This window comes from Scatophagus argus, chromosome 7, assembly GCF_020382885.2.
Source record: "Scatophagus argus isolate fScaArg1 chromosome 7, fScaArg1.pri, whole genome shotgun sequence".
Lineage (NCBI taxonomy): Eukaryota > Metazoa > Chordata > Actinopteri > Scatophagidae > Scatophagus > Scatophagus argus.
Genome location: NC_058499.1, coordinates 26,668,266 through 26,690,065, shown reverse-complemented (window position 1 = coordinate 26,690,065; position 21,800 = coordinate 26,668,266). Strand labels below are relative to the sequence as shown.

The window sequence follows — 21,800 nt, the reverse complement described above, 5'->3', positions numbered from 1 at the left end:
AACACAGTTTTCATGATGTTTCAGAGAGCCCAACTCTGATAGGATGCAGTTTGTTAGATACAGAACTAGATATTTGTAATTCAGATGTGAAACTGAAGCTAAATATCTCAGTATCTAGGTTAGCGATTTGAGCTTGATTTTACAACTCAGTTGTATGTGGGTGTTGCAGAGATTGTGCTGTTGTGCTGTTAAAAATTTCAAGTCAAGTACTGTGAAGTTACAGTACAGAATGTTCTACAATTGTATAAAATTTCCACAGACATGTTTAATAGAAAAACATATTCTACATTCTCACAGACTGTGGAGAATGAGTCATGACAGAGGCAACACTGTTCTATTGTATCAGACAATAAGCTCTTTGACAGTCAAGTAAAATGACGGCTACTGTACATAACATCACACATACATAGCCTGAGATAGACTTATTCATTTTCATGTCACACACACCATCTCCATTCTCTCTATTGTCTATTCCAGCAGGCAGTACATTTTAATCACAAGGGGGCACACCAAAGAACCATTTGTTATGTGCCCTTTCTGTCTCAAGGTGGAACATGCGTCTCCACCAGCATGTGTTTGGTTGAGAGACTGTATTATGGTGACTTTTATTCATACATCATAATTATGCATGCATATACTATGTTTAATTATAATGAATGTTTGAAAGTCTTATTGTTTATTATGTTTACATGACATGTTTTATTGTTTCTGAAAATATTTTGGATTTAGAGCCACTACACATCATCAACATTTCAAATCACATGCGAGACTGCACACGTGAGTGTGTTAGGCAAAGTTGAGTTCTACTCCATGCAGCTTCACATATGCAGGACAGAGAAAAATTAAATTGACATCTATCATCTGGCTTTAGCTAAAAAGTGAAAACAAGTGCACTTTTAAAAATGTTACACTGTTGCTTTATGTCAGTATATGACTAAAACTGCAGCAACTGATTACTTGATATTTATATCAATCATGGCTTTAAATGAGTCTAAAGCTGTGTCAAATACTAGTGACTAAGCAGCTGCCCCAATTTTAATATCCTGTACTTGTGACATGACTGTACGGCCTTATTTTTAATCTCTATAGATTATTATTGTAATTTATTTTAATATATAATTTTAATTCATATTAAGCAACATTGTATTCAGAGAAACATTTTACACAAAACCTGGAGGGCAGGAAGATTACTGGATGAGACTAGAATATACAGCACATGGAACACAAAAAACACAAAAAATCTAAACTGTGTGTGGCAGACAATTTTTTTTTTTAATATTCTAAAATATTTTTTGAAAACACATCTTTTGACAGTGACACTGTCAGATTTTACAATTTACGATTTTAGTCTTACCTTTACATCATATATGATTGGAAATTTGGACATACCTCTCTAACACGCATAAGCAAGTTGGTAAGGCAACTAAGCCTGAATGCCCAGTGAATCATCTAGACTGATCTAGATTTGCTGGTAACACATGTACAGGCACACACTCGCAAGCCATTAATGGCCATTATTAGGCCTTATTGTTGTTATTATTATTATTATTATTATTATTATTAGGCTTGAAGACGTTTCGCTGCTTGGATTAGCAGCGAAACGTCTTCAAGCCAAATCTTCACAAGTCCAGACGCTTTAACTCTTTGAGTGAATATGACCTGGATGACTGAGAATCTTCACAGATATGTTAGGTTCTGACATTGCTATGGAATTTGTGTGTAATTCTGCTACTATCCTGAATGTGAAGATTTTTCTTCTGTCATCAATCTCAGCTGAAAAATGGCAAGCAATATTGTGTACTTCCATAAAATTAGCTGAGTTCTGTAGTGCCATGCTAGGAACAAATTTTTTCATCCCATTTTGAAAGCTTTAAGAATAGCAAAAGTATGTTGGTCATAACATCACTTTCACATACTCCTGGGCTTTAATGAACTCTACAGTCTTGAGTGTTACTAGTGGGGATTTAATCTTTTACCTTTTACATTATTTTATTCATCACAAAGTGCCATATGTGTGTTTCCTACAGATTTCTAGCAAGCCTACTAATGCTAGTGCTAGCTACTGGCTAGTGTTTCAGTGGATTAATTATGACTAGAGATTATTAGACGAAGGGCATATATATTCTGAGGGCACCATTATGACATTTTTGCAGTGATAGCCAATATTATGTGGATGCTCAATAACTAAACATTTAACAGTGTTTTTGAAAGAAATTTCAAATTAGTTACAGGTTTCTTCATTAGTGCGCATGCGTCGATACGTGTGCAGCCTGTTACAGACGCTCCCGGTCTTTCTCACTGTTTTTCTACTATTTTATTACTATTCGCGACTCCTTTACTTTCTTTTTTACTCTGGACTACACTGTCTTCTATCTACCACACACCAGGAAAGTTGTGGGTCTTTTTGGTGTTTTTGTTCGTCGCTGAACTACACTTTTAGGAGCGGCGATGCAGCTCCTCGCTGCCCGCATTGTTTACACTCGGGATCAGCTGATGGACCTGAAGCCGGCCACCGCTCCAGGGAAAACACCGAGAGAAATCCCTGCTGAATGCTGGATTAAAACTCACAGGGGATGCAGGGGAAATAAAAAGTTACGGAGGAAGAGGGAAGCTTTGAAACAGCGGAGGCTTATGACTAGGAAGTTTAAGCCGTGTCTCCCCTCTATCGTCATGGGAAATGTGAGGTCACTCGGGAATAAGATGGACGAACTGACGGCACTGTCGCAGAGTCAGAGGGAATACCGGGAGTGCAGTTTGATGTGCTTTACAGAGACATGGCTGCACCAGGACATACCCAATGACAATGTGACAGTAACGGGCTTCCATACGGTCCGTGCGGACAGAGACTGCGCTACCAGCGGTAAGCACAAAGGGGGGGGGGCTTGCCGTGCTCGTCAACAACTGGTGGTGTAATCCAGCTCACATCATGGTGAAGGAGCGCATCTGCAGCCCAGATGTGGAACTGTGTGCCGTTGGACTACGTCCATATTACTTGCCCAGGGAGTTTTCACATGTTGTCATGGTAACTGTTTATGTTTCCCCCCTCTGCAAACCTCAGCAGGACATGTGACACTATTCACTCTGCAATAGCCCGGATACAGACTCAGCACCCGAGTGCATTCATTGCAATCTTGGGTGATTTCAACCATACTAACCTGGACAAAACACTCCCCACTTTCACTCAGTTTGTGAACTGTCCTACCACAGAGGGAAGAACAATTGATCTGCTGTATGCTAATGCAAAGGATTGTTACAGCTCTTCCCCCCTCCCCCCACTAGGCAGGTCAGATCACAACCTGATCCACCTCTCCCCCTGCTATGTGCCTCTCATAAAGCGTCTGCCTGCAACTTCAAGGACTGTGAGGAGATGGACAGACGAGGCCAATGAGACACTCCAGGGCTGTTTTGAGGTGACAGACTGGCAGGCACTCTGTGAGCCCCACGACCAGGACATTGATGGGCTCACTGAGTGCATCACTGCCTACATAAACTTCTGTGTGGACACCATTGTCCCAACCACAACGGTAAAGTGTTACCCCAACAACAAGCCGTGGGTAACCAAGGACATCAAAGCCATCCTCAACAACAAGAAGAGGGCTTTCAGAGCAGGCAATAGGGAGGAGGTGAGAGCTATTCAGCGCACCCTGAGAATAAAGATCAGGGAGGCAAAGGAGAGGTACCGGAGGAAGCTGGAGTGGAAACTCCAGCAGAACAACACGAGAGAGGTGTGGAGTGGCATGAGGACCATCACAGGTTACGGGCCAAACAGCGGAGGAGTTGATGGCAGTGTGGAACGGGCGAACGAGTTGAATCAGTTTTTTAACAGATTCGACACAGGGATCCCAATTCACACTTCAAACGACTCCTCAGCAGTACGGTTGCAGCAACCAGCCACTCCAGCCTCTCTCCCTCCACCCACATTCCATCTGAATGGCCTCGCTCACACCTCGTCCCCAGAAGCCTGGGTGGACCACTCTCACCTGGGTACCACAAGCACTCCTCCCCCACCCATCACCCCAACGATGACCTTCACAGCTGACCAGGTGAGAAGACAGCTGCAGAGACTCCGTGCAGGCAAAGCTGCAGGCCCAGATGGTGTGAGCCCCAGGGTCCTGAAAGCCTGTGCCCCCCAGCTAAGCGGAGTACTCCATCATGTCTTCAACCTGAGTCTGACTCTTAAGAGGGTCCCCGTGGTGTGGAAGACGTCATGCCTCGTTCCTGTCCCGAAGACGCCGCGTCCCAGTGACCCCAAGGACTACAGGTCTGTGGCCCTGACGTCACACATCATGAAGACCCTGGAAAGACTCGTCCTGGAACAGCTCCGGCCCATGGTCCAACCACTTCAGGATCCCCTTCAGTTCGCCTACCAGCCCCGCCTTGGAGTGGACGATGCCATCATCTACCTGCTGAACAGAATCTACACTCACCTAGACAAGCCGGCAAGCACTGTGAGAATCACGTTCTTCGATTTCTCGAGTGCGTTTGACACCATCAGGCCAACTCTGCTGGCTGAGAAGCTGACAACGATGCAGGTGGATGCCCCACTGGTGTCCTGGATCGCAGACTATCTGACGGGCAGATGTATGTACGCCTGAAGTGCTGCCTGTCAGATGAAGTGATCAGCAACACCGGGGCTCCACAGGGGACTGTCCTCTCTCCCTTCCTCTTCACGATCTACACCACAGACTTTACGCACTGCACAGAGTCCTGCCATTTTCAGAAATTTTCTGATGACTCTGCAGTGGTTGGGTGTATTACTGGGGGGGATGAGAGAGAGTACAGGACGGTAGTGGACAACTTTGTCTCATGGAGTGGGAAAAACCACCTACAGCTCAATGTGACAAAGACCAAGGAACTGGTGGTGGACCTGAGGAGGACTAAGGCTCCAGTGACCCCTATCAACATCAAAGGGGACACTGTGGAGGTGGTGGAGGAGTACAAATACCTGGGGGTGTACTTAGACCACAAACTGGACTGGTGCAAGAACGTGGACATGGTCTACAGAAAGGGCCAGAGCCGCCTCTACTTTCTGAGGCGGCTGAGGTCCTTCAACATCTGCAGGACGATGCTGAGGATGTTCTACGAGTCGGTGGTGTCCAGTGCCATCACATATGCCGTTGCCTGCTGGGGCAGCTGCCTGAGGGTGAGGGACACTAACAGACTCAATAGAATCATCAAGAAGGCCAGCCATGTTGTGGGAGAGGAACTGGACTCTCTGACAGTGGTGTCTGAGAGGAGGATGTTGTCCAAAATAAGAACTATACTGGACTTTCCCTCTCACCCTCTCCACGATGTGCTGATCGGCTACAGGAGCTCGTTCAGCAACAGACTCATACTGCCACGATGCACCACAGAGCGACACAGGAAATCATTCCTGCCTGTCGCCATCAAACTGTTAAACTCAGCACTGTGACGGACACACTCACTTGTATATACAATGTACATATTGGCTTTTTTACACATGTACATACCTGTATTTTTAAATTTTCTTAAAAAATTTGAATACAGTTTTTTGTAAATACTTGTACTTGAGATTTTAGTTTTTTGTTTATCCTATTTTTATACTCTGCACTTTTCTCCTTTCTTGGTCGGGAATACTGCATGTGCAATGTCTGTAAAAACAAGAATTTCCCTCCAGGGATTAATAAAGGAATTCTGATTCTGATTCTGATTCTGATAATCAAAGCTTTCATGGTGGCCAGTTATCTCCAAAACAGCATTTGGATTCCTAAAGCACAATTTTTATGTTGAATTTGCATGTTTGTCCTGTGCATGTGTGGGCTTCTTCAAGAGGATCCAGTTTCCTCCAATTTCAAAAAGAAAAAAAAAAGAAGAAAAAAGAAGCGTATTAATTCTCCTGTCAGTGCCCTTGACCAAGACACAGACTTGGAATTAGAAGTGGCCCCTAACACTGCACAGGGTCAGTCCACTGCTCCTTAGGATCCTCCTAGAACAAAAATCATTCCATTGTACCATGTGTATGATTGTATGTGACAAAAACAAGCTGACAGCAACTTTTTCGAAAATCTTTCCATCTATAACTTGTTCCTATACATGTAGACAAACTTATGGCTTGCATTTGCACAGCATTTTCTGCAACATGAAGCCAACATCAGGCCTATGTGCTGTGTTTGAAATCTAACTCTAGTAAATAGACAGATCCATTTAAATCTTCACATTGCAGAGGAGTGCAAAAACAGACGGACAGAGTCCCCAAGGTTCTCCAGAGACTTTACTATCTTTTTATAGGCCATCAAAGTAAAGTAGGTTAATTAGCATTCAGCCTTGATATAGACCAGCAGAACACTCAGGTTGGGTCTGCACTGCCTTCTGCATGTTGCTGGAATACCAAAAATGTTCACAAAATGATATATAAAAAAAAAAAAGCACTTCAGCCTCAGTTTAGACTCCTCAGGCTGACTGCCTCTTAGTTTTATACCTGATAACTAGCAAATGGGGTTTGAAACATCAAGCTTCAGCAATGGCATTTTGCCCCCACAGGAGCCTGATCACTGCACACAATATGGGTGTTAGAAAAGACTAACATGAATTACAGAATTATAGTTTCACCATCAGGATTCCTACATATTCTCTCTGAGGTGTTCATTTTTGTTATCACATTATCTACAAACAGCGGACAAACACTTTGATTCAGATATTCAAATTCAAACTTTAACTTGTGCCGTTCATTGTCCTTTGAAACCTGCTCCATTCATTCTAAGTAGTTTTTAACAAGGAACTAAAACTGAACAGAATCTCAATTATTTTTAGGAGCCAAGTGAATTAAGCAACTGACTCAGGACTCGTATATGTCTACATGGAGGTAAAAATTAATATTACATGTTGATGGGACATTCTTAGCCTTAGTTCTATCAAAAATGGACTGATATGTAAAACCCGCCAAGAAAGTCTAATTTTGTTACTTGCACTATTTTTCATTTTCTAATGGATATATTCTGAAATTGTGCAGCAGGGTTCCCATTAGGGCTGCACGATATCAGGAAATCTGCGCTATGCGATAACACATTTAAGTTCAGGGACTCTTTTGCGATATCATTATCGCACATGTTAGTATCGCGATGTAGATACATTTTCAATATATCATGCAGCCCTAGTTCCCGCTTTGGATGATCTAAACAGGATGTAGAATGTTGCTCTGGAGACAATGTGCACGGTTTGCTTAGTCATGGTAATTCTTAGCCTATATTTCTTTACATTTAAATCCGCACCATGGAAAACAATGATGCGTTATCTTTTATCATTTCTGATTATGCACTATAATCATGGAAAAGTATTTGTTTATATGAATTCTAAACATATAATATCAACCTCAAGACAAGCATTGTTCAAGCACTGTTCTTCCTTCCTTATGGTGCAAAATCACAGTGTATAAAGTGTTTAACACTTTTAACGTCCTCTTTTAACGGAGAACAAAATGACAGAAACCTCAAAAAGAGACACAAAGGAGATATCCCGCTAGATTTGATTGAGATATATTTCATTTAAATTGAAAGAGTTTGCTTGATGACCACTAGACCTGACTGCTATTGCATGTTAGTTCTTTATATGCAGACAGTGTCTACAGGCATAATATGATTGTCTAGTCTGCAGTGTTCATTCTTCAGCACTTAATGCAGTACCAATGTCTTGCACAGTTTATTTTTGTTGGTAAGGGCAGAAATAAAATCACTTCAAGTTAAACTATGTGCCAGAGTTCATCTGAGTCTCTGTGGCAAAATGAGTAGCTCAGTACAACCAACCATCAAATGAATGCTGAAGCAAATAGTATTTATTAGTATTAATAGTATTATCTATCCATCCATTATGTCTCACCGCTTATTCCATGCAGGGGTGTGGGAGGGAATCTATCCCAGTGTCACCAATTAACCTAATGTCTCTGGAGTGTTGGAGGAAGCTGCACAAATGCAAGGAGAACTCCACACATATCTGGGGCTCAAGCCAAGTACCTTCATGCTGTGAGGTGACAGTGAAAACCACTGCACCACAATGCTGCCCTGTGCCCCTACCACTTCAGTTAATATTTGTCACAATCTCAAAATTGTAACTACATTTGCAGTCAATGTGTGCTTTTGTTAACAATTGTTACATTCAGTATCAGTGTTTGGCAGTGTTTTCCCTGTATTTTCTTGTGTTCCCTGGTGTTTTCTCCTTCACCTGTGTGTTTGTTATGTCCCCATATGTTTTCTCTGTATATTTCTATGTGTGTGTATACGTGCGTGCGTATGTGTGTGTCTGTGAGATGTGTGTGTGTGTCTTGGAGGAGAACTGGGTGGAGTTGACCTACTTCAACTTCAACTCACCTGCACACCTGCCAGCAATTAACGCCACACCAAGCACGCTGTATAAAAGACCGGCTCATTCATCTACACTTTGTCACATCATACAGTAATCCAGTAATCCTACTGCTATATGCTTAAGGCCAGTCAACTCTTTTTGTTCTTGCTTCCCTTTTTGAAACAACTGCTATTTCCCTTCTCTTGTGCTCCAGGTTAAGCTTTGATTCAGTCTGCCTTGCCCATCTCTGCTTCCGTGGGTTATCTCTACCTCCTACTTTCTAGATTGTTCTTGTTTATTTACAATTTAATTAAAGAGTTTGGTCTAGACCTGCTCAAATTGGAAAGTGTCATGAGATAACTTTTGTTGTGAATTGGCGCTATATAAATAAACTGAATTGAATTGAAAACTGAATAGATTCACTCCTGGATCAAAAGTTGTCTGGATTTCACCCAAACCCCTGGACTCTGGTTTCCGTCAACCACACCATTCTCACCTGCCATACCAACACACAACCCCCCTGAAATCTCTTTACCTCCTCCTGGATTGTTTGAAGAAATGTTTGGACCAGCTAGGAGTCCTATCTTCTGAGTTAACTGTAAATAAAGACTAAAGACTGTCTTCTGTATTATAATTATATTTCATTTCAAGACCACAAGAACAATACTGAAGCTACTTTTACTGTTAGCATGCCTTGTAACAAACTGATAATAGAGCTTTAAGTGTACACCATGGTGGTAGCTTTAAATACACTGAGTTTGTATGTATAAAAAATAATAAGTCTGCATTGGTTAGCACTGTTTTATGCTTTGCGTGTGCCTTATCACGGCTAGGTTGTCTGTTGCAATTTTTTTAGAGCCAGTATGCTACTGTATATAGTCTGTCTCATTCCATTCTCTTCACTTCTTTTTCTTCATACACACATAATACAGACTGGCTTATGTCCCACTTCCCTGTCTGACCAAAGGAATGCAGTTTCCTGTGTGTTGTGATCAGTGCACACTGACTGCTTCTGAGTGGGATTGCAGATAGCAGTACCTTGACAAGGAAATGGCCTTATCTGGTTGTAGATACAACAGCTACTGATGCCACTACACCGTTTCCCATTCAAATTTACATTCAATTCACGTTTACACAATAAGGCATTTCTCAGCATTTTCCAGAAAGTCCAGTAACTGAGTGCTTTAGTAACATATTAACACACTATTTTGCACCGCTAAATTAAAGTTATAATTATGACTATATAGTATTATAGTATATAATATATATATATAGTTATAATAACTGTACCCACACCACTGAGATTTACCTCATGATGAATTGTGACAAAACAGACATGCAAAAAACGGGAGTAAAGGACAACTCTTCAGCCATTTCGGAACATGGGGCTCTAGGTTGAATTGTCCTATGTGCAATATGCAATATTAACTGTGAAAATTTGGAGATATTTAATGCTGTTTCAAGGTAAATGCTTGCCTGAGTTTGTAATGTCAAGGAAGTCATTCATACTGTTATTTCCTTATAGTTAGATTTTTATTTATTCCAGTTCTTTCACATCTCCAACAAATAAAATATGTCTCATGGGAGTTGCATTTGTACTTAAAAGAACAGAGAGAGGATATAATGCTGTAAAAATAGCAAGGGGTTGGGTTTTATTAGTAAGCATAATAGCAAATAAAGCAGATGAAAGAGAGTTTCAATGAACCACACTGCAAAAGACAGGCAGGTCTTTAACTCTTTGTTAGCAATGCTTTGTGGGTGCCTAGTAACATATTTCCGTCTGTGCAGGCTACTGAATATTGAGACAGAGCAATACAAGCTCTGTATTGTTCTGCACCCCCCATCCAACCTTAACATATTCTAAACATCAAATCAAAATCACTCACTGCAACACAACTAACTGCAATCAAGTTAAAAACAATAAATGTGCTGTGGAACTCTGGATACTAGCCAGATACAGAATGTAATACCAGTCATCAAGAGCACTGGATATAGTCCAAAAAATGGGTTCATGCTGTTCTGTTTGTACTATACCTGATGGGCTCAGTCTCATAGTGTATTGGTTGTTTGCTCCGCCCTCATTAATTTCACCTGTCTTGTTCTCTAGTGTATAAGCCCTGCTCTGTGTTATTCCTGTACCAGTTTGTTAGGGATCTCTATGTCAGTTGTTTGAGTGACTTTAGCTTGCTTCATTGACATTGCCTGCGCCTCACCCTTTGGACTTGTTTGCCTTCAATGCTTGCCTACCTGTGTACTGAACCTTTGCCCACAAATTAAAGACTGAGTTTTATTGAAGCTTGTTTCTTGAGTTGTGTATATATGGATTAAATGATCTTGCATAGTATATGTCACTTTATTCCACAATATGGATCTAAATCATGGTATCATATCTTTTATAAAAAAACAACTGTTTATTAAAAAGAAATTAATAATGAAACAGCGCTGCTCATTGACAATAACAATAAACTAGCACAAGTGAAGGTCATCTGATATAAAATCATTATCAAATCAGCCAACCCTATTTCACAGCATAATGTAAGATAATTTTAAAGGCTAATAAAGTAACATTCCACTATTTATTGCACTTACTTGTTTTATTGGTAGGAGTAATGATCAAGATGTATTTCAGAGTAGGGATATACCTTTTCAGTGCTGACTCAGATAGCTGGGTCAGGAACTGGTGTCATTGTGGCCAGTCTATTCATTTCAGCTCTGCCTCCTGTGCCAGGTGTTTGCCTAATGTTTTTTTTCCATTCTGCCTGTCATGAGGACACAGTAATTTATAAACACTGGTGTTTCTGAGACCAGGAGGCAGAGTCGTTGTCCGATACACCTCTGCAGTTCCATGACAATAATTATCTGTGTCTGTACTCTGACCACCTAAATTAATAACACCAAATACAAAAAGTTCTACATAAAACCTAATTAAGATTAACACCAACAAAATCACACTTCATACAAATAGGAGAATTAAATGTGGAATTTTAAACATTAAATCTCTGTCATATAAAGCTGTATTAGTAAATTACTTAATTTCAGATCATGAAATAGATTTGTTTTATTGAACTGAAATCTGCTACTGAAAGCTTAAACTCAATCATAATTCATTTGAGAGCCTTATTCCCAGCCTTTCAGACCCAACCTGGAAAACAGTGCATTTATCTTTTATACAATATATAAATATATTATTTTAATCACACTCTTGACCTTGTTCCACACCCCATACCACCATACCCACAAAATCCTTTTATATGACTGTGGCAAAATTTAAGGACGTGATCATCTGCATTTACTACAGTACAACATCTCAGTAACTACACTCCTGTGCTAATGAAGTGTCTCATGCTAACTATTAATCCAGGATGGTGCCGAGGACGGATGCCCTGGTGTTTTGGTGTGCTCTGTTTTGTCTGTTTTTGTGTAAATATTGTGTGTCTGCATGCTCTTACACCAGAGAAGAGATCATGAGCATCAGATATTCCACACCCGTTGACTTATCTCCAGTTTTTTTAGCATCTGCTGTGGATTTACTCCTTACTTTAGTCAAAAAAGTGAGGCGCTGACGTAGAGGAAAGTGAACTGGTGCACTTGTGCGCCTCCACAGATGCGGAACATGCACACAGTTACCTGGGATCTTTCTCTCTAACGCACTCTCACTCTACAACAAAATAGATGAGTTGACACTGCTGATGAGAAATAATAGGGACTTGTCTTCATCTGGTGATTTGTGCTTCACAGAGACGTGGCTTTGTGGACAGATACCGGACTGCGTGCCACAGCTGGAGGAATTCCAACTTCTCCTAGCGGATCCTCACAAGGACCTTTCCTGCAAAACTAGGTGGTGGTGTCTGTTTCTACATTAACAGTGGCCAGTGTTCCGATGTGACTGTGATTTCCCAGCACTGTTCTCCTGCTCTGAAGTACTTATTCATACACTGTAAGCCTTTTTACTCTCCACGTGAGTTTGCTTCATTCATTCTGGCTGCTGTTTACATCCTGCTGAGCACGGACGTGCACAAGGCTCAGCACGTACTTGTGGATCAGGTACTGTGTGTGGAGCAAACATATCCGGGCTCCTTAGTTATTGTCCTTGGCGACTTTAACAAAGGAAATCTGAGCCAAGATCTACCCAAATATAATCAGCTAATCAAATACCCGACCAGAGAGCAGAACACACTGGATCACTGTTACACCACAATAAGCAGAGCATATTGTGCAGTGCCCCGCGCTGCTCTTGGTCATCTGATTCCCACATACAAACAGAGGCTGAAGCTCGCCAAACTTGTGGTGAGTACATCTAAAAATTGGACCAGCCAGGCTGTGGAAGAGCTTCGTTTCTGTTTGGATTCAATGGACTCGGATGTGTTTAGGGATACGGATAGTCTTGATGAGTATACAGATACTGTAACCTCATATATTCAGTACTGTGAAGACAGCATGGTGCCAACACGCACCAGGGTAAGATATAACAATGACAAATCCTGGTTCACAGCTAAACTCAGCTGAGCAGCTAAGGTTAGAGAAGGAGGCTGCATTCAGGAGTGGGGATAGAGACAGCTACAAAGAGGCCAAGTACAGATTTAGCAAGATGGCGGCGCGCAGCAGTGCAGCAGCTTCTCGCACTCCCGGGTTTAAGCCCCCTTTTTGGTACTTTTGGTCTCATTTGTGTGAACAAGCGTATAAGTTACAGTCGAGCCCAACTTTTTAAAATAAGGGACGGTTCGACAACAATAATATCGACAATGGCCTCACTCCAGCTCAGAGCTTCGCTGGGCAGACTGCAGCTCCTGAGAACACCGGACTGGCATAGCAGGGCACACCGGACAGAGGGCAAAAGGAAGCAGTGTGCGTGGAAGCAGAAGAGGGGCAAACGGGGCGGTCTCTTAGCTAAACTAAAGGCTAACGTCGGGAGACCACTGATCCCGTCCCTGTTCCTGTCCAATGTTCATTCTTTGGACAACAAGATGGACCTACTTCAACTGACGCTGGAGGTTTCACGTAAGATGAGGAACTGTGCAGTGCTTTATCTGACGGAAACACGGCTGAACGAGAACATGCCGGACCCAGCCTTCCAGATCGACGGCCGGCTTCTCTTCTGAGCGGACCGTAACCAGCTGTCAGGGAAAGCCCGTGGGGGTGAACTATGCGTCTGCGTTAATAAAGGTGGCTGAACAAATTTTATTAAGGTTAACAGCCACTGCTCCGAGGCGATAGAGTATATGACTGTGAAATACCGGCCACACTATCTGCCTCAGGAGTTTACAGCAGTGTCTGTTATGACTGTTTACATCGCGCTGGGCGCTAATGCTAGCGAAGGGCTACGGGGGCTACACAACATCAGCTCACTCCAGAACTAGCACCCGGAGGCTTTTTACGTGCTTGCGGGAGACAACCAGGTAAACCAGGTGAACTCCTTTCCTCTTCACCATTTACATCACAGACTTCAAGCACTGCACAGAGACCTGCAATCTTCAGAAATTTTCTGATAACTCTGCAGTGGTTGGGTGTATTCCTGGGGGGCGGTCGAGAGAGAGTACAGGAATGTAGTGGACAACTTTGTTTTTCCCGCTCCATGTGGCAAAGACCAAAGAACTGGTGGTGGACCTGAGGAGGACTAAGGATCCAGTGACTCCTATCAACATCAAAGAGGCCACTGCGGAGGTGGTAGAAAATCACAAATACCTGAGGGTGTACTTGGATCACAGACTTGACTGGTGCAAAAACATGGACACTGTTTACAGATAGGGCCAGAGTCGGAAACTGCAGTACTGAAATGCTAAATACAGTTTGAGATCATTTGGAGGCAGCATCAGGATAGTCTGTCCATGAGAGAGCACTGACAAGTTAATTTCTTTACACAGTCAAAAGTCTTGCTCAGTGTGTGCTCAGTATATCTTGGTTACAATCTGCTGATATGTCATTATCAGATTCTTTAAAATAAAATAAATATCACTATTGGCTTCAAAAGTAACAGATGGCCTTAAACAGTGTCTGTTCTGATGCACTGATAAAAAAAGTGAAAAGCTTCATCTGACCTCAGGTCGGTTGCACTCACTTTAATCATAATGGAGTGTTATGAGCGAGTGGTTCTGACTAGGGCTGGGTACTGAACTTTGGTACTTTTATGGCACCGGTGACCAAGACCTGATTATGCTGCCGGCGACTGGCTGTAACATTACATGTGATTGCGGCATGCAGACAGGGTTCATGTGTATCTGTGTTGAAAACTGTAGTTGTGTGTGTGTCGTCGAACCGATTTAAGTCATCTTTGCTAAGGCCAGCAACACGACTAATTTGATGAAGCACCTGACCGTGCACGGAATCAATTTCAGAGCAGAAAGTTGCTCCATGTTTGACTGCAAGAAGAGCGGACTGCAGCCTTCCTGCTCTCAGTATTCAAGTCCGCCTGTGGACGTCACAAAGCCCAAGCGGCCTGATTCAAAATCTCCACCACTGGACTCCGCTTCATCTGAGAGTATCGAGGATGGCGCGGTGTGTGGGATTATTAGACATTGACCTGTTACTTGTTTGCAACTGTGCTTTTGCGTTGGAAATTATTCATTGTTTATTTTTTCTGTAAGAAAACTGCTTGGAGTGGAAAATACCAAAGCTGAAAAATAAAACTCAAGATTTGTACTGCAATGTGTAATGTAATTTTCTTTTCGTTAGAATTGATATTATAAAATTGATATCGAAAAAAGTATCGTTCAGGAACCAGTATCAAAGTGAAGGTATCTGTATTGGGACTGGTATCGAAATTTTTTATTGATACCCAGCCCTAGTTCTGACCCAAATTTAGAATAGTATACCAGAGACGCTGGCCCCAACAGATCTACCTCAGACACCATCTCTGCAGCTCTTTAAGCCCCCTCCCATCTGGAAAACAAAGACGCCTACATCAGGATGCTTCACAGACTACAGCTTTGCTTTTAATACAGTCAGCCCCTACATTTTCACAAATAAAACTTCAGACTCAATCCCACAGTCTGTGATTGGCTGCTGAACTTCCTCAGTCCTCCTCGCAGTCTGTCAGAATTTGAAACATAACATCCAGCGGCATCTTGATGAACACTGGTATGCGTCCTCTCTACATACTGTTTTGTTACAACCCGGCTCAAAGGCTGCAACCAAAAACGGGAGCAGAGACGAGGATAACTCCAAATAAGCTAAATTTATTACAAAATATCACAAAACACCAAATCATAACAACCGTCATCAGTATCAGTATCAGTAGTGTAGGCATGCATGGTGATGGGTAGATGTATGGATGCAAAAACCCAAATAAACAAAAAGATAAACCAAAAAGCCTGCAACACCGCAGCAATCACATGGCGCGTGTGGACCAAGGAGGGAGGAGCGCGCCAGACTGAAGACCAGAGGCCTTTTAAAGGCACTGCACTGGGCCCAGGTGCAGCTCATCAGCTAAAGATGTCCCCTGCAAAACAGAACATAAAGAGCGACCACAGCACAACTAGAGGTGTGGAAGGGTCGTCACACCCTCCCCCATAAGAAAGGGGTTCCAGTAGGAACACCTACAGCTCTATATGTAAATCAACTAAAGAAAATTACAAATTTTACATTCATAATTTGCTTTCATGAATATCTGAAGTACTTCATACCACTGGTAAGTTGTTCTCCAGTCAAACAACTAGCCATGTCCAGATCCCTCAGCAGCTCCGGCGCCTGAAGCAGTCAAGAGGAACAGAACAAGACACAGTAGAGCGAAGAGATAAACAGTCAAACACTCTAAGGAAGGGGTGCTCTGGACAAAGCATCAGCCACAATATTCTCTGAGCCTCTGATGTGACAGATATCCAGGCAGTAGGCTTGCAAGTACAACATCCACCGCATCAACCTGCGATTTGGGCAGCGTACTGAATTCAGAAATGTGATAGGGTTATGATCCGTGTAAACAGTCAAAGGAATACTGGAGCCAACATAAACATCAAAGTGCTGCAAAGCCCAAATGAGAGCGAGAGTCTCTTTCTCAATCACAGAATAGTTTAACTGATAGGCATTGAACTTTTTGGAATAAAAACTCACGGGACGATCCATTCCATCATCCCCAGCCTGCAACAACACTGCGCCAGCCCCCACATCACTGGCATCCACCTGTAAAGTAAAAGGTAGTCCCATGCGAGGGGCTGCAAGAACAGGAGGCGAGCACAGAATAGCCTTTACATTATCAAAAGCCAGTTGACAAGATTCAGACCAGATGAAACGGACTTTACCCTTTAACAAATCAGTCAGGGGAGCTATCACAGTTGAGAAATTTCTGCAAAAATTGCGATAGTACCCAACTAAACCAAGGAAACGTTGTAGCTCTTTCTTAGTGGTGGGCACTGGAAAGTCCTCAATTGCCCTGACTTTAGCTTGAACTGCACACACCTTTCCCTGCCCTACAACTTTGCCAAGGTAGGTGACTGTAGCCTTGGCAAACTCACACTTAGCCAGGTTCACTGTGAGTCGTGCCTCCCTCAGACGGTCAAATAACTCCTTAATACGGGCCAGGTGTTCCTCCCAGGTGTTGCTATAAATCACAACATCATCAAGATACACAGCACATCCTTCCAAACCTGAAAGCACTATATTCATAAGGCGCTGGAATGTCGCAGGAGCATTTCGAAGACCAAAACTCATAACTGTATAAGAAAACAAACCAGATGGAGTAATAAATGCAGAAATTTCTTTCGCTCTTTCAGATAGGGGGACTTGCCAATAGCCCTTCAACAGATCAAATTTACTGACAAATTGCGCAGATCCAACCTGGTCAATACAGTCCTCTACCCGTGGCAAGGGATATGCATCTGGTTTGGTAACTGCATTTACTTTCCGAAAATCTGTACAAAACCTAGGACTCTTGTCAGACTTTTCAACAAGTAAGCAAGGTGAAGCCCAACTTGAGGATGAATGCTGGGCAATGCCATTTTCAAGCATGTATTTAATTTCTGCTTCCATTAGTTTGTGCTTCTCTTCAGATACGCGATAAAAACGCTGGCGAATGGGCTGTGCATCGCCAACATCTATATCATGCTCTATAACATGTGAATGAGTAGGCGTATCCCCAAATAAACAGGAATAGCTATGAATTAAAGCACACAACTCAGCACATCTCTCTCCAGATAGATGACTCAGTAGGGATTCAAGTTTGCCTAGTGTCTCAGAATTTTTCAGTTTGCCATGCAGCAAACTTTCATCTGGCACCAACACTCCGTCATCACCGTCAGTGGGAAACTGGCTCCTCACTGCTGCTATCGAGGAGGGAGACTTGTTCTCTGAAAAATAGTAAGGCTTTAACAAATTAACATGACAGAGTCTGGTGGATTTCCTGCTCTTTGGTGTAGACAACAGATAATTTTGTTCAGACACCTGACGCAACACAGTAAAGGGACCAGTAAATCTAGCCTGGAAGGGAGAATGAACCACTGGTAACAAAGCCAGGACCTGATCCCCTGGACTAAACTCACGCTGTTCAGTTTTTCGATCATATAGCCGCTTCATTTTCTTTTGGGCGTTCAACAACTTCTCCTTAGCCATCTCCCCAGCAGAATATAAACGATGACGGAAACCATTTACATAATCTATAAGATTACTCGGTGGCTCAGACAATGCAACGCCATCATGAGCCAATGTAAGTGGCCCACGCACTGTGTGACCAAAAACAAGCTCATTGGGGCTAAAGCCCGTACTTTCCTGTGATACTTCCCTAGCAGCTAGTAGCAACCATGGCAACCCTTCCTCCCAATCTTGGTTTAACTCAACACAAAAACTCCGCAACAATGACTTCAGAGTTTGGTGAAACCTCTCTAAAGCTCCCTGACTCTGTGGATGATAGGCAGACGCCCAATTATGTTGGATTTTTAATTGCTTCAACACCTGAGCAAAAAGTTTGGATGAAAAGTTTGATCCTTGATCACTCTGGATCACCTTTGGAATCCCAAAAATAGAAATAAACTGCGTCAGAGCTTTGACTATTGATTTTGTTGTAATGGAACGTAATGGATATGCAGCCGGGTATCGCGTACTTTGGCACATTACAGTGAGCAAATAATTACTTCCTGCTTTGGAACGAGGTAAAGGTCCTACGCAATCAATGATCAAGTGCTCAAAAGGTTGCCCAATGGCAGGAATGGGGCACAATGGAGCAGATTTAATGTTTTGATTAGGCTTCCCTGTCATTTGACATGTGTGACACAATCTTATGTAACGAGACACATCTTTCTTCAAACGAGGCCAAAAAAAGTAGTGCAAGATGTAATTGTAAGTTTTACGCACCCCTAAATGTCCCAATTGATTATGCGCCGTCTTAAGAATGTCGTCACGAAATTTTGCAGGCACCACAGTCTGAAACACTGGCTTACCTACAAAGTCTTCCCCATGTGGCAACCATTTCCTCACCAATAGTTCACCCTGCAACAGGTAACCACCAGCAACACTGTTCACATCCTCAGTGGCAAGGACCAACTCAAACAATGGTCTGAGGGAGGGATCAGCTCTCTGCTCCACCACCAGATCACTGCGAGATACAGACAACAGTGAGTCAGGGACAACAACCATATCCGCCTCACTCACCTCTCCGTCATTCAACTTAAATTCTTCTTTGGCACGACTCCCAGTTCGTGTCACGGCACAAGCTGCAAACACTTCCGGAAAACACTGAGCATTCTCATCCTGGTCAACAGACACAGTAGGTGTCGAAGACACGATTGGAGGAGGTGGCCTATCAGGCCACACTCGACTACCCGCCAGGCCGTTACCAAGGATAACATCCACTCCTTCAATAGGCAGTGCAGGTCGAACACCAAGAGCAACCTCACCCTGGACCAAACCACAGTTAAGAACCACAGAATGCAAAGGAACAGGAACAACATTCATCCCCATCCCCCGCATTAAAACAAAGTCTCCAGTATTGGAATTATCAGAAAATGGCAGCACTGAGTCCAAAATGTATGAATCACATGCTGCAGTGTCCCTCAAAATTTTAACAGGGACCCTGACATTACCTTTACCCAGAGAGACCCAGCCATCAGACACAAAGGCAGAAAAGTCAGTTTTTTCCAAATTACTGGGTTCTCCAACATCCATCTGGTTGGCCTGTGAAGCAAAAACAGGTTCCACAGAAACTGCACAAGCAGCTGAATTTGCCTGACCAACAACTCCCCTTTTAGCATTAACTTTTGGGCAATCAGCTTTCCAGTGCCCTCTTCCCCTACAGAAGTTACATATCTTTGAAGAATCAAAACACATCTGACCTCGTGGGGCATGTTCAAACTTACCGGGGCGTTGTGGAGGCCTCTCCTCCCATCTACCTGGATTACGACGCATACCACCCCCCTCTGAAATCCTGGAGACTCGGTCACCCCTGTGTGTCAGCACATACTCGTCAGCCAAAGCAGCAGCCTCAGTGGCAGTCTTCACCTTGTGCTCACTTATGTATACAGCGATGTGGCTGGGGACAGAATTTTTAAATTGTTCCAAAACAATCAGGTCACACAGAGCAACATAACTATCTATTTTTAATGAATTGCACCACCGGTTAAAAAAGGTAACTAAATCTCTGGCAAATTCCATATGACTCTGACTGGTGGATTTCTCCCAAGCTCTAAACTTCCTACGGTAGGCCTCTGGAACTAACTCATAAGCCTTTAACACAGCAGCTTTAACTGTTGAATACGCCTTACTTTCTGCCACTGTCAAAGCAGAGTAGGCCTCCTGCGCTCTACCCGTCAGCACACATTGCAACAACAATGTACACTCTGGATCCGACCACTCCTTACTCTCCGCTACTCTTTCAAACAGCGAGAAAAATGTATCTGGATCACGCTCATTGAACTGAGGAAGTAGACGCAAATTACTAACAACATCAAAAGAAGTGGTTGATCTACCCAAGCCTGAAACTGCACTAGCTGTTCCAGCAGGAAAACTTAACCTGCGCTCCTCCATCTCCATTTTTTTAATTTCTGCCTCTTTCCTTAAAAGTGCCAACTTCTCCATCTCTGTCTGCAAAAGCAACAACTCTCTCCTCTGCTCAAAAGTGAAACTTGCCTCGCCACAGCCAGACATATCCACCTGACTCACCTCAGGATCAACAGCCTGTTTCTTAGATCCAAGCATACCTCGATCAACGAGATTAGCCTTTATAATGCTTTTAATATTATCCTTCATACGTTTATCACCAACCTCTAAACTAAAATAGTCGGCAATACGAACTAACTGTTCACGCGAGCAGCTCTCCAACAGCTCCTCTGACGGCGCTCTCAAAAACTCCTCCACACTTGCCATAACTACAACGCATCCCCTAACACATTCACTCACCTGATGCGTCTAATCCGCTCAGCGCAAACGATCCTCCACACACACAGCCTTGACGTCACCGAGGCCCCGTCCCCCTAACTGCCTAACCAGAAGACTAGCTAAACTCCCCCCTAGTCTTCAGGCGCTAATTGCGGCGGGTACTTATGCACCAAATACCACAGACCCGGCAAAGCAACCGACACTCGGCGACCCCACCTGCAGTCTCGGCCGTGCTCCCGAGCTTATTGCTCCAACCACTTTCACACCACAACCCCCCATACGAACTCCAAATGGACTCCGCACTAAAGCCTAACAGGGACGGGCACAACGGTAACTTCCGGCGCCTGCATCGAACCTCTGAGTCGACTACCACGAGCTATAACCACTGCTCCTCAAACAACCAGCGGACATACTGAAAAACACACACTAAGAGCACTTACCCTCGTTTACACTACTCCCGACACTCAGCTGTACACGCTGCACAATCAGCTGCTACAAGCATCAGCTGTGTGATGACGTCACTATTAGCGATCCATTCACAAAAATTACCTACATAGGACGAGCCCCCACCTGTTACAACCCGGCTCAAAGGCTGCAACCAAAAACGGGAGCAGAGACGAGGATAACTCCAAATAAGCTAAATTTATTACAAAATATCACAAAACACCAAATCATAACAACCGTCATCAGTATCAGTATCAGTAGTGTAGGCATGCATGGTGATGGGTAGATGTATGGATGCAAAAACCCAAATAAACAAAAAGATAAACCAAAAAGCCTGCAACACCGCAGCAATCACATGGCGCGTGTGGACCAAGGAGGGAGGAGCGCGCCAGACTGAAGACCAGAGGCCTTTTAAAGGCACTGCACTGGGCCCAGGTGCAGCTCATCAGCTAAAGATGTCCCCTGCAAAACAGAACATAAAGAGCGACCACAGCACAACTAGAGGTGTGGAGGGGTCGTCACAGTTTACACGACTGTATCACCTCTAACAAGAACAACACCATCCTCAAATTTGCTGATGACACTACAGTTATTGGACTCCTTACTAACAGTCAAGAAACGGTCCAACGAACCAGCTTGGAATCAGAGATACGAGAGACTGACCAGCTGGTCTCCAGTCCAGACTGAGCACACTGAAAACTGGCTGATTCTGGTCCCTGGCCAGTCGATTAGTGCATCTCTAGTTGTGGCTGATCTGTGTATTTTGG

At 43.3% G+C, this 21,800-nt stretch overlaps 2 protein-coding genes across 12 annotated transcripts in view; both read right to left on the bottom strand.

Annotated features, from left to right (window-relative positions):
* Nucleotides 1–21,800, bottom strand: part of bcar1 (BCAR1 scaffold protein, Cas family member) — a 96,507-nt gene that overhangs the window by 64,226 nt on the left and 10,481 nt on the right. The window lies entirely within an intron of this gene.
* Nucleotides 15,597–21,300, bottom strand: LOC124062051. Of its 9 annotated transcripts, none has more exons than XM_046394489.1 (3): nucleotides 16,339–21,300; nucleotides 15,915–15,978; nucleotides 15,597–15,730 (listed from the first exon to the last, which is right to left on the bottom strand). In XM_046394489.1, exons 1-3 carry the CDS (start codon nucleotides 20,575–20,577, stop codon nucleotides 15,714–15,716), a joined length of 4,320 nt encoding a protein of 1,439 aa, XP_046250445.1. In that variant the 5' UTR covers nucleotides 20,578–21,300; the 3' UTR covers nucleotides 15,597–15,713. The 9 variants fall into 9 exon arrangements, 7 of the variants coding, with proteins under 7 accessions (XP_046250445.1, XP_046250449.1, XP_046250444.1 ...); XM_046394493.1 differs by having other exon boundaries at nucleotides 19,572–21,300; XR_006843862.1 differs by having other exon boundaries at nucleotides 15,604–15,978; nucleotides 16,339–16,407; nucleotides 19,572–21,300.

Bases quoted from the DNA above. Each gene is read 5' to 3' on its own strand.
- LOC124062051 (XM_046394488.1), bottom strand. From the start codon at position 20,577: ATGGCAAGTGTGGAGGAGTTTTTGAGAGCGCCGTCAGAGGAGCTGTTG. The intron at 15,979-16,338 runs GTGAGTTTTTAT...TGACTGCTTCAG, and splicing joins ATGATGGAATGGATCGTCCC to GCGCCGGAGCTGCTGAGGGA.